This window comes from Poecilia latipinna, unplaced genomic scaffold (assembly GCF_001443285.1).
Source record: "Poecilia latipinna isolate Pla-1442-1.1 unplaced genomic scaffold, P_latipinna-1.0 Scaffold1534, whole genome shotgun sequence".
Classification (NCBI taxonomy): domain Eukaryota; kingdom Metazoa; phylum Chordata; class Actinopteri; order Cyprinodontiformes; family Poeciliidae; genus Poecilia; species Poecilia latipinna.
This window is the reverse complement of record NW_015114150.1, coordinates 184,722-206,140: the sequence shown is the minus strand read 5'-3', so window position 1 is coordinate 206,140 and position 21,419 is coordinate 184,722. Positions and strand designations below refer to the sequence as shown.

The window sequence follows — 21,419 nt, the reverse complement described above, 5'->3', positions numbered from 1 at the left end:
TAAAGGGCAGAGGAAACATGTAGATGGGTTGGATCTGGTCAGCTAATACAGAAGCAAAGTTTTAGAGTGCAAAGAAAGCCAACGTTGCACCATTATCACCATGGTGACTTCTGGTAGGAACAGCATCATATTCTGGGAATGCCTTTCTTCAACAGGAAGTTACACTTGTTAGGAAGATGAATGTAGCTGAAAAGAGTTGAGACTTGAGTGGAGGTTCACTTTGCATCAGAAGATGAAAATTAAGTAGTATTAATTAAAACACACAGCAGGTATCTATTTAAAAATATGTGACATGTAAGCACAGTTACCTTATTAAAGTGTATTAAACCACAGTATTTAACGTTGGGGGTTAATGGACCGGCTCCATTTGCCAAAGGATAATGCAGCAAATTGATTTAATCCCATTTCAGGGTCTAGTTTTCTCAAATAACATCAGCACACACCTTGTGACAGTCCTCTGGGTGTCAGCCAAAGGATTCCTGAGCATAATGCCTTAAAAAAACAAAAAAGACTTAGAGGCGTTCAGGAGACCGTGTTGTCTTTTCGCCTCCTTTAGCTGTGAGATGAACCACGTGACTTTGACAAAGCCAGTGCAAATGTCAATGGCGCACTGAGACGGAGAACAAAGGCCGAGTGGCACAGTGTCACACAGCAGATAAATACGTCTGCCGGCCCGGCTCGCGAGACTGCTTCCCTGTCGTTATTGTTGCAGGGTATATTAATTTGACCATTTTAATGTTAGATCCAATTGTTGATTATCCTAATTTCATTTGATTTGGTGTGTGCAAGAAATATAGCCCTTTGTCTGAAAGAGCAGTGCATTGGCGCCATAGTCAAGAGTCCACTAGGGGGACTCGTGCGCTCTTTACAAATAATACAAGAACAAGTAAAGGCGCACTGGTTTCGTCTGATAATTTATTCTCTTGTATTTCTCCCCTTTTTATAAGGGATAACATTATCCTCAACATTAGTTGTGTTTTTAAAAAGAAAACCAATTTCAACCTACATTCTGAGACGTTTTTCCCGTTATGTTCACACTTTCCAACCAAAGGCGCCATCAGAGACGCAGCTGTCGCCGGGGGGGGGGCCGCCGTACACCGTACACGCCCCCGGGCTCTGACAGCTACTTCATGCTGTAACTGCACACTGACCGACCGTGCATCTTGTTGGACCCGCATTGTTTCCTTCCATTTAGCCTTGAGGACAAAGATAAACCTGTGAAATAGTTTCAGGATTCCTTCTGTCGAGCTTAAGTGAACGAAGGCGTCATTCGTCCTCCTCCGCTGTAGCAACCTTTGTGACCGCGCGCGTGCGTGCAGATAAAAATAACACCTCCATGTTTGTTTTGGAAGCTGAAGATGGTTGTTTGTTTTTTTTTGTTTGTTTTGTTTTGTTTTGTTCGTCTCCGTCATAATTTATTACTTAATAAGACAGCTTTTTTGTTTGAGTGAGTTAAATCGTTTTAAAGTTTTCTTCCCTTTTTCTAGCCCCAGTACAGAGAAGATAAGCTAAGGTAAATGTTTAAATTCAGAAGTGTTGACTGTCAACTCAAGGATCAAGAGAGTTATTTCTTCGCCATGCAGAGTGTCAGCCTGCCTGTAGGGTGATAATTTGGCTCAGACATGTCTGGAGAAAGAATCTTCTACTCCAAGACCTCTGCTCTGTTTAACAAGCCTCTTTCATCACTTGATAGCTCACAGACACTTTGAGACGTCTTTTAACTTCCTGTCTGCCTGTTACCCCTCTTACAGAAGTGTCACTCTTTCAGACTTATTGTTCCTGACATATTCCTCATGCCAGCAGCTTTCTTTCTCAGCCGGGACTTGTACAGCAACCTCTGTTGTCTCTTTAGGGCAGCCATTTGCACGCTGGTGCTTTGTTTGAACCAGCAGGAAGGTGAGGGCAGAGGTGTGCATGTGGGGGATGCAGCGTGTCGGTGGGAGTGGTCAGGTGGAGTTCATCGACTGAACGGTTTCTCATGTTATGATTAAAACCAGTGTTTAATCTGATTCTGCGATGGTAGTGACTAAATATATTACATTTTGCACCATTTCTTCCAGTACATCTTAAAATATCTCCACTGTGTTCTGGGGCATTTGTAGTGTTGGTTGTAATGTCGCATAATATTTTGCATGCAGGTCCAAATTTCAACTTTTGGTCTTGTTTGTGTATATTCCCTGTTCAAATTGGATGTGTTTTCTTTACGAAAACGACCTTTTTAACACATCTTTTCACATCTTCTAATGCATTTGTGGATCACATGACAGAGTTGTCCCATCAACCTGAGCTGTGGATTTCTACAGCTCCTCCAGTTACAGTGGGCCTCTCAATTTGTTTACCAACAAATCTCTGAGACCTTCACAGAACAATCGGATTTATTTTGAGATTAAATCAAAGACTGTTTACTGATTATAGGTGACATCTGAAGGCAATTGCTTGCATAGGATTGCAATCAAGGGTATCAGAGTAAAATGGGTTAAACAAATTTAACAAATTTTGAATTATAAAATATTTAAAAGCCTAAATGTGCAATTTCCTTCCACTTTCTCCACTGATCTATCACATAAAATCCCCCCCAAAAAATACGTCAGTATAAGTGGTTGCAATGAAACAATTGTGGAAAAATGATGTGGCTACTTTTCCTGAACCCATGGTAACCTTCATTTTGTCCCCTCAGCGTTACACAGACCATGATGCTTAAGGCAACGTGCACAGCCTCTCTAATAACATGGTTGTGTTTTGCAGACGTATGCCAGCCCGTGTCGGCCACCTTACCCTTGTCCGTCTCTTCGCCGTGTCTCTGATTTCACACCTTCTGTTCAGACGAGTCGCTCTAACCTTCAGGCTGGAACATACCGGTGTGTAAATCCATTCTCAGCTGTCGTCGCACCGTCTCCACGGCCGACGTCCTTTGTCTTCAAAGACAGGCTGAGTCAGGTGGCACGAACAAAGCAACGTCTGCCCACCTGTTGCCGTCTTAGGGGACATGAGATTGGGGAAAGTGAAATACTTGAACAAAGCCAAAGTCATTTTGAAAAGACCATTTTGATTAGACAACCTTTTCACAATGCATATTCTATTTTACTGAATAAGACTGTATATATGTTAAAAAAAAATAAATGTTTTGAGTTGGAACTGTTCACTTAAAGAAAATGTTTGTGTGGCTATTGCAAAAATAAATAAATACATTCTTAGAACAGTTATAAGGGCTGTTGCGTTAAGAATAATGTCCCTCATTGTCTTTAATCAAAGATGACTATATTTGTAATTACGAATCTTTCAGCTTTTTGAATAAATAATAAATAATTATCAACATCATTGACTTAATTATGCCAGATGAAATCTAATTACTGTTAGGGTTTGCGCCACTTCCACCTGCTAACAGATGAAGCCTATATGTCTAATATTAAAAACGGCCTAAACAGCCAAACCTATGAGAATACAAAAAACTTTGCTCATGTAATATGACCAATAAGACAAAAAACTAAAATGTAACAAATCATTGACAATATTATTAACTTTATGAGGGAGAGGTTGATATATCTGTCAGCCTTGTCCTGTCCAAGGATGAGAGGTGCAAATTGGAATCCATGTAAGAGGATTTCTTCTGTGGACCTCAACATGCCACTTGAGGAGCTCCTTGAATGTCAAGCATTCACACCTCGGGTTCAGCTGTGACCTCACTTAACACCAACCCTCAAAAGCGTCTCCATGGAGCTCAGCTGTCTTCACGTTAAATGCTTATAACAGCTTGGTTTGGGGAAAGCGTGTTCATTTATAGAGGCTAGATTTTTATCTAGTTTCTTACAGGCACTATCATTTCCAAGTTGGTTTGGCAGTTAAATAAGATTGATCAGTTTGATTGGTCTAGCTGATGCTGTATGCAAGTGAAAAATAAGGAAATAACAGAAATGAGCTAGAAAAGTCATGTTTTGGCAGAGCAGCGTGAGTTTGGGGAGAGTTGAGGACTGTGACTGACTGAAAACGAAGAAAGCTTTGTGAAGGTTCGATGAACGTTTGGGAAATGTCCACTTAATGTTCCCGTAAAGTCAGCTGTAACCTACAGCTAGTATCTCCAATGCTCATAAAAGGTTTCTTCTTGGGTTTCAGTAGCTTCTAGAGCAGCGGTGTCAAACTCCAGTCCTCAAGGGCCGCTGTCCTGCAGTGTTTAGATGTGCCACAGGTAAAAAACAGTGGAATGAAATGGCTTAATTACCTCCTCCCTGTGTAGATCGGTTCTCCTGAGCCTTGCTAATGACCTAATTATTCTTTTCAGGTGTGGTGCAGCAGAGGCACATCTAAAAGTTGCAGGACAGAGGCCCTTGAGGACTGGAGTTTGACACCCCTGTTCTAGAGGCTAAAATTTACTGAAAGCATTTGCTAAAGGCTAAAAGTAATCTTTGAAAAATGTTTGTTAGGGAAATGTTGGTTGATTGCTCAAAGAATGTTTCCTGAATGATCGTTTTCCCTGAAAGTGATTGTCAATAATGACTGTCAGGAAACATTCTCTAAATACTAACCATAGTTCCCCAAACGTTTCCTTGCTGAAGCAGACTAAAAAAAAAAAAAAAGCAACCAAGCTAGCTTGTCCATGTTGAAATTCAGTCTAAAGCCCCCTGCAGAATTCCCCAGGCAGATTATTCATTCAACATTACAGGAAAGTTTGAAGTATCCTTCAGTGAAAGATCTTCAACAATTAAGCAGATGAAACCAAACTGTCAATTTAACATATAGTCGGTGCTCCCAAAATGTCTTTATTTTTACCCCCAAAATTAAATAGTAGTACTTTTTTTGTTTGTTTTACTTCTTGTCTTCAGGAAAACTTTTCGTAACAGACCATATTTGCTAAAGGTCAGTGGCTCATGTTCTCAGTTAAAGAAGTAAATTTCCACCAAAAATTTTCTAGAAAAAAAACTTGGACATTTCTGAGTTTCAAAAGTCAATTTTGGGAGCTCAGAAATTTATGGGGGTTTTTTTTGTTTGTTTGTTTTTTGGTGGAAATTTTCTGTCCAAATCTACAATGGCGCTAAGACGTCAGAGTTATCACAAACAGGTCAGATTATTTTAAGGGAGTAGTTTCCAGTGACCAGCAGTCTATTCACTATTTACAAACTACTTTTTGCCGGGTTTTTTTTTTTGTCTTCCTCTACATTTAAACAGACACATTCATGTTCTCATAACGATAAAGTCTGAATTCAGCGCTTGTTTTTATTAAACCAGTTTTAATTTACATAAAATCAGAATTAACTGCATCACACTCCATCATTGAACAGATCAGCCAGTGTTGTCAGACATAATTATATTCAAGCCAAGTTAATTAATGATAAGAACTAGAGTATAAGTGTTAGACTTGTTGAGTGCAACATACAGAGAAATAAAAAAAAAGTCATCAACAAACTTGCATTTCTTTAACTTCAAAGTCCAAATTAAACCCCCCCATTTCCTTATCCTTCACATACGAAGAAAAATAATCAGTCGGTTCGCTCCAGCAAAATCTGCAAAACAGATTTACCTGCTTTCAATCATCCTGCCTGCGATATTTCTTTCCCACAAGACAGATTAAACACCGTACTTTTCCTGTCTCAAACCTGCAAAGTCGTCAGTATTTAACACTATTTTAAAAATATAAAATTCAATGTGTTCATGGCAGATACCTTTACTGAATCTATAAGCTTTATGCAAAAACCAGAAACAGGAAGGAAGGGAAAAAAGAAGGCTTTGTAACAAAGAAAATAAGGAAGGACGTAATGAAGGATAAGAGGTAGAAAAAGATGAAATGAAGGAAAGAAGAAATGAGGGGAGTGTACAAGGAAGAAAGTAAGAGAAAGGTAGGAAAAAAGAAAGCAGATGAGGGCAAAGGAGAGGAGGAAACAAGGAAAAAAGAGAACATTTAGGCAACGGAAAAGCAAGTTAAATCTGAAAATATATTTTTTCTCGACACTTTTTCAGACCAGGAAAATAATAAAATCAAATTCCAGACTTTTCCAGACTTGGTCGGAGCCCAGTCAATGGGCATTCAAGGGAATGAATGAGGGGTTAATTTGGAGCTCAGGGGCCCTCTTCAGCTCCCCAACATGGAGCATGCTCATTGGGCCCTGTTTCCCAAAAAGACAACTTTTCTGTCTCCAGTAAAGGCCAATATAAACATGATCAACACCTCTACTGCGGTTTGTTTGTATCCGTGTAGCATCAGCTGACAGCCGACGCTACTCATCTAGAGGTATGAAGTCGGAGGAAATGCAGAGAAAACGAGCCCTTCTGTGATTCCAAACATGCAGACAGGAATGTTTCATGGTTGACATCCGGGATAAACGGAAGGCTTACACGGATCCAATCCAGCTTCATAATAAAGACTCAAAGTGTCAGGATAAATTACTGATTAAACTTAACGACGACATAAATAGTATAAATAGTTCTAGCTCCAGGCCAGACTTTGCTGCCATCTTTACTGAGACGTTTTTGATCAGAATATGTGATTTATGTTCACAGGCCCGTCTTTGAAGACTTTGGTCGGATTAACTCGTTAATGTTACAAAGCAGAATATTCAAAGTGCTCTTCTCTCGTCGCCACGCTACATAGCAGACTGGATCGCTCCGGCCACCGAGTCTGGCATTAAAAAACAAAACTCAGATGCCCCAAAGAAATTAAAACCTAAGAGTATTTACAATGTGTTTTTGTTGTTGTTTTTCCTGTTACAGCTGCTGTTCCCCATCAGGCTCCAGTGCCAGATCGGATATTTATTTTATAAAAAAATAAAAAATTAACCTTGATTTTTCTACACTTCTGAGCGCTTTTTGTCTTCTCACCCACATCAAATACATAAAAAAAATAGGAACAGTAACAAATGACTGCCGCCTGCAGCCGGAGGATGCAGCCTCTACCACAGACACACAGACACAGAGGTGTAGCTGAATGCTGGTGTGTCTCATGACAGAAAATGAAGAGCTTCCTGGATGTGTGTGGATGTTGTTAATGTTCAGAAGTAAATCTAAATGTTCGGAAAAAAAGAAAAAAAAAAACGGAGAGATGTGAAGTCTGAGGCAGCTCAAGCAGTCTGTCTGCGTCTGGAATGACAGAGTGCGATATGTTAGGAAGCATAAAGTCCGTAACAGCCCTTTTCATCTCCAGTCGTCCTCCGGTTTGTTTCCATATTGCTACGTCTCTCTCCCTCTCCTCCTGCGAACAAACACGAAAGACGGGCATCTGTTTGCGTGGCGGCGCTGCGGCAGCCTTCTCTTTTATGTCTCTGGGTTTGGGGTGGCTAGCAGCGGCACGTTGTCCCTCCTCCTCCGGCCCAGCGGGGGGCGCCGGTACTGCTCCCCGTCGCCCAGCGTCTGAGGCAGCGGCTTCCTCTTGCTCTCGGGCAGCAGCAGGATGGAGAGCACGGCCAGGAGCGCCAGGGACGAGTAGATGACGTGGTGCAGGAAGTAGCCGTAGTGGTTCCGCAGGTCCATGATCGGGGAGCTGAGGCGGCCCACGCAGCCCAGGGCGAGCACCACGCCCACGCCGGTGCCCCTGGACACACACCAACACACACACTCATCCTCAACGCCTTCATTTTGGATCAATTTTTTATTTTTTTGACAGATTGAAGCAGAGGTCTGGCTCTATATAACTTTAACAAAAAATGGTAAAGAAGTAATTGATGATTTTAAATATGGCTAAGATAATAAATTTAGGTTTTGGCTATTTTTTGTTGTCATTTCAAGAAATAATAGCAATGAATTTCCACAATGACACTAAACCTACTAGGGATATTTTTTTTTACCCATTTTTCCACAAGTTTCCACAAATAACATGTAAAAACTCTAAAGTAGCAAAAAAGGAGTTTCTTAAAAAAACAATCTTAAGTGGAAATTTTTCAAAAAGTACAAGTTGCTTTTCTTCAATTTGTCATGTGACATTATTGGCTCTAACTGAAGTTTAGCTGCATACACCTGGGTTGGCAAGATGACACAGTAAGTGTTCAATACTTTTAGGATTTCCTGTAATCCACACAGGTTCGTATATCTTGCTTCTATTTGCTAAACGCCAGAAAACTTAGCGAGAACACTTTTTTTAGAGATTGTTTGAAACTTGTGTCTTTGTATTTTGAAAATATCTGAATTAGTTCAATTGCCCTGTATTACAGAACTGTGTAGTTTGAACATCTTTCAAGGACTTTAAATAGAAATCCACCACTTTCTAAACTTTGAAAACACCTAATTGAAATTCAAGCATTTTTATACTGGTCCCTATTGACACGACATATCCTCTGCTCCCTCGTGACTTACTGCATTTCTAATGCTCTTAGCTTGGAAAGTGTTCTGCTAGTGTGCTTGTTACCTGATGACGGTGGGCATGATCTCTGCGGTGAAGAGGATGCAGAGCGATGCAGTGGCTTGGGAGGAGAAAAGACCCAGCACTGAGAAAACCGTGATGGCCGTCTCACTGAGATCTGTGATGGAGGAGAAGAGAAAGTGTTGACAACGTGAAGGTGATGCGTCTCATGCGATTGAATCGACTCGGTCAGCTCGACTTCCTTCGGCTTGTAAAGGAGCAAAGACCCACCCAGCAGTCTAATCAGAACCTTGTTCGCTGTTGATGAGTGATTAAAGCGCAGCCTCTGACACGGCTTTGACTTTGCTCTCACTGCAGTGTCCTACATAAACCAGATGTGTTATTTACCAGCCACTAGGGGGAGACAGATTCTGAAATGTGCATTTCCACAATGTGATGGAAAAACAATGTGTATAGTTTGGACTTTTCCACGAACCAACTGGTGTGCTGTTTATCCTTTTCATAATGGATGAAGTTCAGTTTGATCTTGCAGGTGAATGTGGGCTAAAATGAAATATCCATCATTAGAGGTAGGACTTTAATCCCAACATAAGCCTCATTTAATCATTCCCTAGCAGCAGGAGATGAAAAGATCCTGTTTCCACCTTGTTGGACTATTAATAGTCTCTCCTGTTTGAGTGTAGATTTATACAAAATAACAATTATAAAAAAAAAGAAAACAAGACAAAGCCCCCCGCTGCCCTCTAAAAACCAGCTTACACTCCATGAGTCCCAGGAGAATCAAAGAGGCCAGGCCCGTCGTCGTCATGAACAGGAGCAGGATGCCACGGCGACCGCACCTGTCCACCGTCGCCCAGAGCAGCACCCAGGCCCCGCCCCCCGCGCTCACGGACAGCAGGTACGTCCAGTAGAAGCTGGGGGCGGTGCCTCTGACGTCACCACGGAAAGAGCTGTAGCAGTGACTAATGCCGTGAGAGATGAATCTGAGGAGAGAGGACATGGGGGGGGAATGAAGAGTGAGCGTCCACGCAGGTTTAGAGTCCATCACAAGGCTGCAGGGATGACATACGAGACTGCAGCACGCCTGTACACAAAGCGCTGCGCTGACACAAAACACTGTCCCGGCGCTAAATTAGTGCGGGGTGACTTACGAGGTGAAGCCGAGGACGCAGATGTTCTTCCAGATGTTCTTACTGTGGAAAAGTTCGGGGAAGGACAGGTGGGGGCGGGAGGAGGGCGCCGGCTCCGAGTCCAGCTCTGCGGAACAACGGGACCAAAACCATCAAAGTCCAACCGTACTGTACAACCCCTGCCTTCCTAAAATACACGCCAAAGCTACAAAAATTTAACCGATTTAAAAAGGGGAAAATGTTTTTTTTTTAAACTGATAAATATTTAAGGACTGTCAGTTTTCTGTTGAAGTAAACCCAGTCTGTTGCACCGAGTCACTGATTTAGTAGGAAAAATTCCTGGATGAGCATTTGGTGACAGAGGACCGTTAATAGTAATATTTACAATAACCAGTAGTTTAATCAAAGTGCTTTACAATGGGTGAAATAAGATAAAACAGGGAAAAAAAAAATAATAGACTACAGTAAAAAGATAATAAAAACGTCACACTACGGAGTATTAATTGTTCTGTGAATAACTGATTTCATTGCGGCATTAACTTTTCAGCAATTAGTCAAACCAATGATGCACATGGCGACAGTGGAAAGGAAAATGCCTTTTTAACAGGAAGACCCTTATGCAGAATAATTATGCTGCACAGCATGAGTGCACTTATTCTGCTTTTAGAAATGTCACTGATAGAAAAATGTCTCTGTCATGTTGGAAGTGACTATGGTTTTGAGTGCTGTGCATGTTTCCACTAATAATTTATATAGACATCATTTTTAGTTCAAATCAGGGTTCCTACCCATTTTATACATTAAAATGTCCCACTTCTCTCAAATACAAAGAGTTCTCAGATATATTTAGACAATTTTTCATGTTTGTATACAAAGATTTGTTGTGAATTAATGGCAGAGATTTCTTTAGCACAGCTACTGTGGCATAGTTTTACCACTAATTCTTCTTCAACACATATTTATTCAACAAGGATCCTATTAGAAAAAAATAAATAAATGAATAAAACTACCTACATTTCGATCTTTTGTTTGTTTTTTTTTTTTTTTTTTGTTTTTTTCATTTCTTATGTCACATGCTAGACAAAACATGAATCTGACTCCATCTTTGTTTTAGGAAACACACAGGGCTAAACTAATTTCCTCATGCCGCACAAATCAAAAAGCAGTTTCACTTGTTTGAGTTACCAAAACATAACTCCCATATATAATTACTGACAATACAGTTTATTCCCATCTACTAAGACAATAAAGCAATGAGGTTTGTGGAGGATAAGAACGATAAAGTCAGAGCTAAGCTAACAAAACAGAAGCTATAATGGAAACATCTGCTTCTATCCTGTAAACATGTTTATATGTAAATAAAGCCTGACTTAGGCTGTTTTCAGCAGCAACAGTATGTCATTATGGCTCATTATAGCTGCATTTTAAGGCAGGAAGCAAATGCGTTTAGCAAATCCTTGATTATAACTTAGCATTCACTGCATATTTACATAAAAAAATATCTAAAACATTATTTAACTGGTTCTGTTTTAAACATAAAATTAGCAACTATTCCTGCAGCTGTGAATGTGACACTGATTATTAAAGTTTTGACAATGTTATCTATGACATGTATTAATGTGATTATGTAGCAAAGCCTCAGACAAATATATAAAATAAACCTCCATTATATTAGGCTTATTTCTGGCAGTCTGGTTTTTGTGGAAAAGAAGGCATAAAAAGGTGATATTAGTCAGGCATTCTGCTTGGACAGCCTGCAGCTGAACCGTCCACACAGCTGAATTTGTCATTTTGCATAAATAGAGGAATAATGTAGCAGCTGTAAGGAAGCAGAAACAATTTGCAGAGAAGCAAAACAGCAGATCTCAGATCAAAACTCCTGGACTTTTCTCTGGCATCATCTCACTAAAACAACTTTAAACCATACAGACTTTCATTTTGAAATCATAACTTAAAAATGCCACATTCAGTAATAAATGTAAATACTTTGAAATAAGTGGATACAGAAATCGCACAAAACCAATATTTATACACCTAATTGTTTTGAATCTTAATGAATCGATGGAGTAAAATATATTAAAATGTAAACAAAGAGTGCTTTTTATTTTCAAACGAAACTATATTTGTAAAAAGGAAAAGAAAATATGTATGGTTTAATAAAAATGTTACACTACTAAGAACAATCTTGACAGTGAGATAACACAATCAAAAGCTCTTTCTGCATTTAAAAGAAATCTGAACATTATTATGATGAAGCAATAAGCTGTTGAATAAGCTGATATTTTGTTGTGTATTTTCGATGCATTTCAAATAAGTCTGAAATAGTCTTCTGAGTTCAATAGCTAACCTTCTCTTTGTGTGAATAGGGAGCAGATATTAGAAGTATATACTTCTTTCTTCTCTTTTTCATTCCCGATGCCTTTCAGCTGCTCATATTTATTGAGTGAATGAAATGAAATAAAATGAAAAGTGAAATGGTACGTAAACTGAACACGGGCTCACATCACCAGACTTCGAGGCGAGTTTGTAAACAAACCTGTGAAGCTCTCGTCGTCCCTCAGGTCTCTGTTGGAGTTCCTCCTCTCGCTGAACGCGTTCATGTCCGCGGATCGCTCCGACAGGAGGAGCCAGCGAGGGGACTCTGGGAACACACCGGGAACGCTGCAGCAGGGGGAAACCCAACACATAATCACCCTTCAGCCTCAAACGGAATTATTTGAAAGCCGGGGAGCTTTTGCGCCACCGATTTATTCCATGAGCCAAAGAAATAAACAAGTCAGCAAGTGGTGCAAATCTTTAATCCTTTCTTATTAAAAAATTTGAGGATTATTGCCGCAAATCTGCCGATAATCTCGTTTAATTTGGTTAGGAGGCGCGGCAAGGGCTTGCTGGAAACTTGGCCCATTGAATGAAGTGGTCCTAATGTGTCTTGACGCGAGCAAGGAGTAGATCGATACAACCTGACAGAGCTTTCTGCAAGCCAGCTGGCTGTAGGACACGGGTCCTTTTAATACAGACTCAACGATTTATCAATATGGGCGAGCAGTCGTACCCGTAGCTGAGGAAGAGCGTCAGAGGAGCCGCCCCGGCTCCCAGCAGGCCCCTCCAGGACTGGCAGCCGAGGGCCACGGCCAGCAGCAGCAGCTCCCCCGCCACGGTCATGAACCCGGCCAGCATGGTCGCCACAAGCCTGAGCGACGGCTCGCACAGCTCCAGACCTGCCGAGCGAGAAAACATCACTGCTTCCGATTTCCGCTGCTCTGAGATGCTTATTTTTTTCCCCACGGTTCACTTTTTGACTTACAAATGCGTCCCACTCCCTGTGCGTGTTAAACCAGCCGAGTAATTGCACGCTGATATTTACAAATTCGGTGTTTTGACGCCAGTTCCGAGCGCCAATTAAAAGCTAATTATGGAGATTTAACTAGGCGAGTCTGAGCCGACACACCAGACTGAGCTGGATGAAAGCATTCACTGCTACAAACAGGCAAACATGAGGATGCCATTTTTTGCTTGTTTGACCGATGTGTAAAAAATTTTTTTAAATTAATAATAATAAAAGTATTCACACCCATTGAACCGTTTCCCTTTTTGTCACTTTGTAACCACAAACTTTATGGGGATTTGATGTGGTGCATTCGTATGAAGCAGGACAAAGCTGTGGAATGTAAGGGAAGGATTCGTTGCTTTCACTGATTTTTATTAGAAAAAATCTGAGAAGTGCGGCATGCTTTTACATTTTTTGTAGACTCTCCCTTTTGCTGCATCAAGTCATTGATCAGCTGTACACATCAATTAAAGTGGATCAGACGAGTTTATTCCCATCAATTTAAAAGCTGTGCCACATATTCTAATTGTATTCAGGTATGGAGTTTGACTGGGCCATTCTAATACATGCTTTAATGTAAACCAAGTGATGGGAGTTTGACTGAACTTCAGTGTCATGTATTTTTGCAGGATTGTCCTGCATTTAGCTCCAAGCATTTCCTCATCAGCTTCAACCAGCTTCTCTATCCTTGCTGAAGAAGCATTCCCACAGCATGATACTCCCACCTTAAATAGGATGTCTTATGGCTTTCTTTTTGTATTGTTGATTTTTCTTGTTGCCATATCGACAAATTCTCCCACCTAAGCTCTGGATATCTGCAGCTCCTCTAGAGTTACCTTCCCAGCTTAGGTGGACCGCTGTAGCTTGCTAGGTGCCATTTGATTTTATGATACGAGAGTAAAAAGGGCCAAATACAAATGCATGCCACACGTTTCAGTTTTTTTTTTTTTTTTTTTAGGAAAAGATTAGGAAAACCCATGTATAGATGTCCTTCCAATTCATAACTATGCACTACATGCCACATTATGTTGGTCTATGATCTAAAATCCCCCAAAAATTCAGGTTGGAGTGTAACAAAATATGGAGTATTACATCAAGAGTAAATGAAACTTTAACCATGGCTGGTGAGATGGATTAATTATGCTCTAGTTAGCAATTATTTACATGTCACAAGTCTCCATAGCTTATTAAGCCTCATAAATTTGTGACGTTTTCAGAGTTTTTACAACCAGCCCCAAAAGCAGTTCCCGTTAAACAGAAAAAAGCCTCCTACTGCTGTCAACAAATAAAAAAACCATAGTGAGAGCCACTGGATTATTTGCTTTTTGTATGTAGAAATGCATGTCTGGCTGCATATAACTTGGATGATACGTCAATAACTGGGTATACTTACGGGCGATGTACAGAGTTAGGTAGACCCCTGCGCTGGCAGCAGCCAGGCAGAAGCGCATGACGATGAAGATGGAAGGGTACGGGGAGACGCACACCAGCACCCCAAACACCACCGACAGAGTCAGAGAGATCAGCAGGGTCTTGGACCTGCCCAGCCTGCAGAACCACGGAGACACAAAGCTGAGACACGTAACTACTAACATAGTTAAACCTTTAATGTTGTAGAACAAAACAGCTCATATTTGTGTACTGAGCTGATTTAAGTGAGAACTGTTTATCCTCAAGACAAATACCTTCTTGAAAACTAAAGAAGGAGAACTAGTCAACCCTGACTATAAATCATTGTGATAATTTGCCGATGTTTCGCTGATTTGCGGTTTGGCACCTTCTTGCTCCTGTTGTAGGCTCTGCGTTGGGAGCCCTGAGGAGGCAGCATTAAATTACTGGCATTAACAAACGCATGCAACGCTCAGCTGGTCAGGAAATGAATGAGGGCTATTAGCTGATTAAAATGACATCATCGCTCTCCCAGTGACACAGTGGATGCAGGCCAGCAGTGCATTGTGGGAGTGTGGGTGGAGCTTAAAAAAAAAAAAAAAAAGTCAGCCACAGCTGGTGGCTTTTTAGGGTTAATTGCTTCGTCTCACATTGGTGAGGTTTACTTGAGTACTTTAGTAAACATCACATTCCAGTTTCTTACAGTAATTAAAATAAAGAGGAAAGAACTTGAAGTCCATGATTTGTGCTGTTTTAATCACAAGCTCTAATGCAAATTATTTCAGATTTTCTGTGGCACATGACAGGATAATTGTAAGGAGAGGGAAAATTTATGCAAGTTTTTTTTTTTTCTTTTTTAAATATTCCAACCAGCTTCCCATCAAATCCGACCAGCATCCATGCAGCATGATTCTGCCACCACCAAGTTTTACAAAAGGTTTGGCAAACTAAACAACCAAAAGTATTCCCTTGCCTTCCTTCACTTGTACATGAACTTGAGTGACGCAAGAAACAAAGAATGAGAGAGAGAGAAAGAAAGTAAAAAGAGAATGGAAAAAAATATCAAAGAAACAAAAGTCCAATTGTCTTTAAAAGAAATGAGCTACACATCCGAATAAATGGTTGTGAGAGAATGTTGTTAAGTTTACCTGTCGGCTGTGTAGCCCAGGCTGAGGCATCCAGTCAGGACGCCCAGGATGAAGCACACCTCCTCCACCGGAACCAGCCAGTACTGGCCGCACACCAGATCCCACTGGACAGACGGAGAGAGAGGTCTGTCAGAGACGATCTGCTTGAGTCAGGACCAGTATTTATGATTTTTTTAAGAAAAGTCAGAGTCAATAAGCATCAAGAGTCTCAAGAGATGGCTACACCATATAAACAGAAAGCTGTAGTTGATGATTAAGAGGTAAAACAGCAGTGAAACCAAACTTAATGCAGGTCTGGAGTTCAACAAAAGAAGGATTAACACCCACTGAGCAAATACAGAAGGCTCTGATTCTTTTATGTAATGTAAAGGTAAATAACTGTGCTGAAAGTGCAGTGTGGTCACATACGAGCAGAGATAGAAAGTTGAAGCACCTTTGTTTAATACACCAGGTTTCTGCTCTCGGTTCAGAGTTTCATCTCCCCAAATTGATCCATTGATTTGCATTTACAGCTGAGCACTGCTGGAGGATGGGGGGGGGAGATAACACGGTTCTGATGATCCGGTCTATAGGGAGTTCGAGGAGAGGGCTAAACATTAAGAGGCCTCGCATGACTGGAAACCGTGTGGCGCAACAGAAAAAGGCCCGTCACATAATACCAGTTGTCCTGTTGCTGAGTAACGACATCACAACGGTGCACACTGGGACAAAGGGCGGCGCGACGTCGCATGTCTCTCATGCGCCTGGAATGCTTTGCACGACAAGAGCGGAGCAGGAATGAGCACAAACGAGTTCAGAGACTCCCCCGACTGGCTTGGCGGGAGCAGAAAGGAACCTGCAGTCAGGCATGAAGCTGCCACATCCGAGCCTGTTTGGCTCAATGTGGATGACTCCCAAAACAAAGAATCACCGAGTCGGCTTTAGTTTACTTTTGTTTCTCTTCATATTTATGTAATTTCATCTCAGCGTGAATTCATTTGTTCTGTGAAGGCCTCAGTTTGTTAAAGAGAACCAACAACATCATGAAGACCACGATTCTGTCACAATAAATGCCATCTCGAGGCGTCAAGATTTACTATAATTACATTTTTCTCTTAGGTTTAGCACACCAAGTTAAAATGAAATCAAAGGTTAAACAATGTTCAGACAGGACAGAGTTATGCGGAAGTGCAGTTATTTTCTCACACGTAATATGTCAGCACAAGGTGAGTGGGACTTTGAATAAAGCCAAATGAATCCAAGTCAGCCTTAACTTAACAGCCTGTACTGTGTGGAAACAGGCGATACTTATTGATCTGGAGCTGATCGGGAGCTTGTCCCATCTTACTTTAAACACACTGCTACCCGCGTCAGCACAGTGAAGCAAGCTGCACAGGAAGGAGGAAAAGATCTCACACACACAAACACACAGAGACAGCAAATCATCCTGTCTGTAAACCTGAGTGTGAACACTGTTTTAACAACACGGACGCTTTTGCATCCAAATGCGTCCCTTGGCAGCGCTTGGAGAATCTTCCGTTTGCTGCAGTGGTGTGGGTGGATCACCAGCACACTGCCCTCATACCGTGGACTGGAGGACTGGGTGGGGTTCCTTACAGCAGCATGGTCAGAAATGGAAAAACGGAGTGATGGGCAGAGGGCACGGACACCGACTGTTGTGCTGCGTGGTGCAGATGCAGCAGAAATGTATGAAGAATTGTTCACAAACAGGGAGCTACAGAGATCTGCGCAACGTATTTGGGAAAGAAGCAGCTGTAATTACAGTTAGTTTCAGGAGAGAGGTCGGCTGAAAGGTTGGAGACACAAAGCCGTGTCCTTGAGGTTTAGGTGCTCAGAGCTGGGAAGCAAAAATGATTAATGCTTGATGATTAATGATTAATAACAGGTCACAGAGGAAAGCTGTTAAAGAAACTATTTACCCTGTATGCTTTTATTTTACTTAATGCCTCAGTTTCCATTTATATCAGCGCAGCAGCTCTCCCTCTGTAATCAGGATCGTCCTCTACAATAATGGAAATTCTCATCTTGGACATTCCAAACATGCTCCTTCAAATTCTTCTTCGCACAACGATCTAAATAAAGCTGAACTGCTGTTAAGACTATCCACATTATATTCTTGTGCTTTAGTGTTACCAAAGTAACACAGAACAGGACCTAAACTTGCTCAGTTTGTTGTAAAAAAAGGCATTCCTATTCATTTGTAGCACGTTTTGTTGAAGTATGTGGTTGTGTTTTTTTGTTTTTTTTTTCAATCACTCTAATCTGCTTTAAAGCCAACAGAAAGGCCACCTTGTTAAGTTGTATGCTATTATGGGCAAACAATGAAATGAGCTTTCGTAAAAAGCTCTGAACTGTGCAAAAGAGCACTTTGCACTTCAGCAAATCTTAAACAAACTGAACAGCCTGATGGTTTTTATCCTACTCATACAGTGAAATGCTAAATGATCTCCTCTGCTTTCTAAGGCAAGCCATTTTAGCATTTACTGGTCAAAACCGTTTTGCAAACAACAGCAGCTTGCTATACAAGAAACGTTTCAGGTATATTTACCATAATTTATCCAAGATTCTGAGATATTTTAAGCTTATTTCTCACAAGCAGCAATAATTCAAGGCATCTTAAAATTAAATTTCAACTTGCAAAAATGTAATTCTTGATATCATTAGAGGTGTTTTTTATTATTCACAGGTCACATCTTTATTAAACTTTGTTTAGCTTATCCAAATGACTGAGACTTTGAGTTTTCTACATATTCTTAGCTAAAGGAAAATGATTTGCATGAAACAGGTGGCTGATTTTAAAGATAGTGACTGCACACACTCACCTTTGTTCCCTTGCTCTATGTATGTTTCAGTAAATTCGAATCAATAACTTAGACAACATTTATCAATTTAGGAAAATCATGTAAAAAATTATCATTCCACGCCACAGAGAAAGTCTGCTTGGGAACCAAAAGGATGTAAGGAATTTCCCTGATTTTTGATAAATGACAGAGCCAAAGTCAGAGGAAGATTTTCACAATAAATAAAACTTGCACTAAAAAAAAACACAGCAAACTTCTTTTCGCCGTTTAGGAAGAACCAAAGCTCTGCGCATGTATTTTTTATTATTGTACTTCAAATGAATGGAAGCCAAAGGCTGTCTGGAATGTTCTGTATGTCGTCCTGTTTAAACAAGACCAGGACCAGAACCAGAACCAAACACTGAGAAGCATTGTTGAGTTCCTATGCTCCTCTAATCAGGAACAAACTTCCAGAAAACTACAAACCAGCCGAAACACTGAATTCCTTTAAATCAAGGTTAAAAACCCCTTCTGTTTAGATATTCAATGCTGTATACGTTTGATGATTTTGATGATGGCCTTTGATAGAATGTGATGTTTATTGCTTGTTTCATAAATGGCGACTGTATGATGTTTTTACGACGCAGCGCTCTTTGAACTGCCTTGTTGCTGAAATGTGCTACATAAATAAACATGACTTGACCTTGCAGCCTGGAAAACACTAATGTTCCTGTGTTGCGGCACAAGAGATTTATCCGGTTGTCCCTTGGGGTCAAATAAGTTTGTGAAGCTGAATCAAAGTTTAGAACAACGCTGCAGAAAGTGAAGCTGCAAGCTCAGCAGGACTCTGCAGCAGAGACGGGCGGAAACAAAAAAAAAAAAAGGTTTCTCAGCATTTAAGCCCTAAGTACTAACTAAAAGAAAAGACTTTGACAGTTGAGCAGCTAGGCTGAAGCGTTACCTCGGTGACGATGTTGTTCTTCAGCCCCTCCGTCACATTGTAGTCCCACCCGGACTCGCAGTCCACCACGGCCGACTGGCTGCCGTTGGCGTACTGCTTGCACTGGGACGGGCTCCCGGTCTCCCCGGGCCGTGCGCCCTTCTCCCAGGGCAGGGAGGCATTCAGCGCCTCCGGCGAGGGCGACGGGCCCGGCAGGCGGCAGTGGTGGGGCGGCGAGAGTGTGATGAGGGGGTCGGAGGAGAGCAGGAAGGCCAGGAAGAGGTTAGGGAGGATGGAGAGCGCAATCAGCACGCGCTGCTTCTTCCTGCCCAGAGCCAGCACCATCACCTCGCCCGTGGGAGGCAGCGAGGGGGGGGCCGGGATGGAGGAGGAGGACGGGGCCGGGGACGAGGGAGCGGGGGACGAGGGCAGGGACGGGGGAGGCGCCGGACATGGGGAGGGGGAGACGAGGGGAGGCGAGTCAGGGGAGGTCATCGTTTGTCGTTAAGGTCGGAGGTCCTCAGGCAGAATGGGAGGCGGAGCTCTGGGAGAGAAACAGATCACACAGTTATAAGTAACAACAGCAAGAAACCTAAGAAAAGTCTGTTTCTACCACTAAAAGCAGCAGATGTTTACAGGACAAGGAGCATCTTGAAAAGAACTCAAACTTTTTCACATTTTTATAATTACAACCACAAACGCTGGTTGGCATTTTACGTGCTCCGAGAAGTGGAATTTACAAGCAACTGTTTGGACTTGGGGCTGGACGATGTGACTGGATAAACTTATCACGATAGAAGCGTTGACACTTGTCAATATCAATAGTTATTGATGAGTGTTTTATTTTAAATATCTGAAATACTGCCAAGCTTGTTGCGTGTTCTTCCCCGTTTTATTCAGTTTTCACTCCACGGTTGTTTATTTTTTAGCAGCTACGAGGCAGAGTGACAAACCCCAAACTGCAGCTGCACGAGTCACTCAACAGGTTGTTGCTAGGTAACCAATCAGCGAGTGAGTTGACGCTACCCAGCTAGCATAGCAGTGAGAGGCTGAGCAGCTAAAGTCTGTCTTCTGCCTACATCTTCTAGAACGTTGTGCGATTCTGGTTAGGAGTTCAGTCAATATTCTACGTACTGAATATTTTATCAGACATATTATCTTTCGATATTGATCTATTGCAATACATATTGTTAATAATTTATTGTCCAGCCCTCTTTGGGGTACATTTATATTTCTGCAAATAATTCAATGTCAAATTAAAGCAATACAACAACAAGTGAAAATATTCTGAGAGGTCATAAATATTGTTTTTCTTAAGTACTATAGTAGAAAAGTTTTACTCCCTGTTTCGATCTTTTTCACACCAACTTAGACTTTATTAATCCTCACTGAAATGTTTTAAACCTGTATTTGCAAACAAAATATCGTTTTGTTTTAAATATTTGGAGCATTTCCTACTTTTATGTGCTTGCTGTCATAGTCTTAAACTTTGTTTCTTTTTTGCTACTAGCACTGTGCTGTTCCTTGCACCTCTGCTATACATCGTGTGTTTGTTTAACAGTAATTAAAAAAAATGAGCAGCCATGTATGTTGCAAATAAAAGTAGATCGTTCGTTTCCCATAATGCATTTTATTCCAGATGCAATCAGACCTCACTTCTCCGAGTTTCTGTTTTCACACTAAAAAAGAAGAGAGAGAATCTTGTTCAAAACCTCACTGAAAACTCCTCCATTTACTAATGTGAGCAATTTGTCCTTTTGAAGGTAAAACGTGTTCATTTGTTTGATATATTTCTTAAGTTATGATGTTGCTCATTTTGTTTTCTCTCTAACCTGGACCATATTTTTTACGTCACATCCAACACACAAGGTCACAGATTAAACAAAACCTGCAAAATGCATCGACTGATCCTGTCAGTGGCGTCAAAAGTGGGTTTAGGGGCGCTGTGCTAGAGCGGGCGCCAAACAACGGCATAAAAAATATATTTACAGTGACGTTTTCTGTATTTAACAGCTGTTTGCGCGTGTCTAAATGATGCAGTCCGTAACACAGTCACGCCTTTTCTGTGTCCGCATACACTTCTGACAGTACAAAGTTCCTGTCCTGCTACATACCACACTGTCACTGAAAATACCATTGCAGAATCAAAACCATGAGATGGCACTCTCGGCTAACTTTCAGCTAAATACCTAAATAAAGCCTTATTGTGACTTATTATTAGCATGCTGTGTGCTTTCAGAGAATAGGGAGCTCTGATCTGGCACTGGGACAGCTTTTCTGTCCACATGGGGCTCCTTCAGGAGTTGCCGTGTTTTCTTTCCACAGAGCCAGGAAGTCTAACAGAAAAGGAATCCCACAGGGTTACATAAGAGCTTTTTTTTTTTTTTTTTTTTTTTTTTTTTTTATCTGCGTGTGGGGGGGAA

General features: G+C 41.2%; 1 protein-coding gene and 1 long non-coding RNA gene across 2 annotated transcripts in view; one reads left to right on the top strand and one right to left on the bottom strand.

Annotated features, from left to right (window-relative positions):
- The first annotated feature begins 1,023 nt into the window (after positions 1-1,023).
- On the top strand, positions 1,024-3,310 carry LOC106963428 (uncharacterized). The gene is made up of 2 exons (XR_001428190.1): positions 1,024-1,513; positions 2,746-3,310. It is a non-coding gene; the product is annotated as an uncharacterized LOC106963428 (long non-coding RNA).
- A 3,223-nt stretch (positions 3,311-6,533) lies between these two features.
- Positions 6,534-21,419, bottom strand: part of slc22a17 (solute carrier family 22 member 17) — an 18,795-nt gene continuing 3,909 nt past the window's right edge. The window contains exons 2-10 of the mRNA XM_015058345.1: positions 19,018-19,540; positions 15,277-15,380; positions 14,133-14,287; positions 12,464-12,629; positions 11,948-12,072; positions 9,433-9,538; positions 9,041-9,264; positions 8,327-8,438; positions 6,534-7,516 (exon numbers count right to left, since the gene is read on the bottom strand). Coding sequence (XP_014913831.1) covers positions 7,240-7,516; positions 8,327-8,438; positions 9,041-9,264; positions 9,433-9,538; positions 11,948-12,072; positions 12,464-12,629; positions 14,133-14,287; positions 15,277-15,380; positions 19,018-19,491 — 1,743 coding nt within the window. The 5' untranslated portion in view covers positions 19,492-19,540 and the 3' untranslated portion in view covers positions 6,534-7,239. The remainder of the gene's footprint in view (positions 7,517-8,326; positions 8,439-9,040; positions 9,265-9,432; positions 9,539-11,947; positions 12,073-12,463; positions 12,630-14,132; positions 14,288-15,276; positions 15,381-19,017; positions 19,541-21,419) is intronic.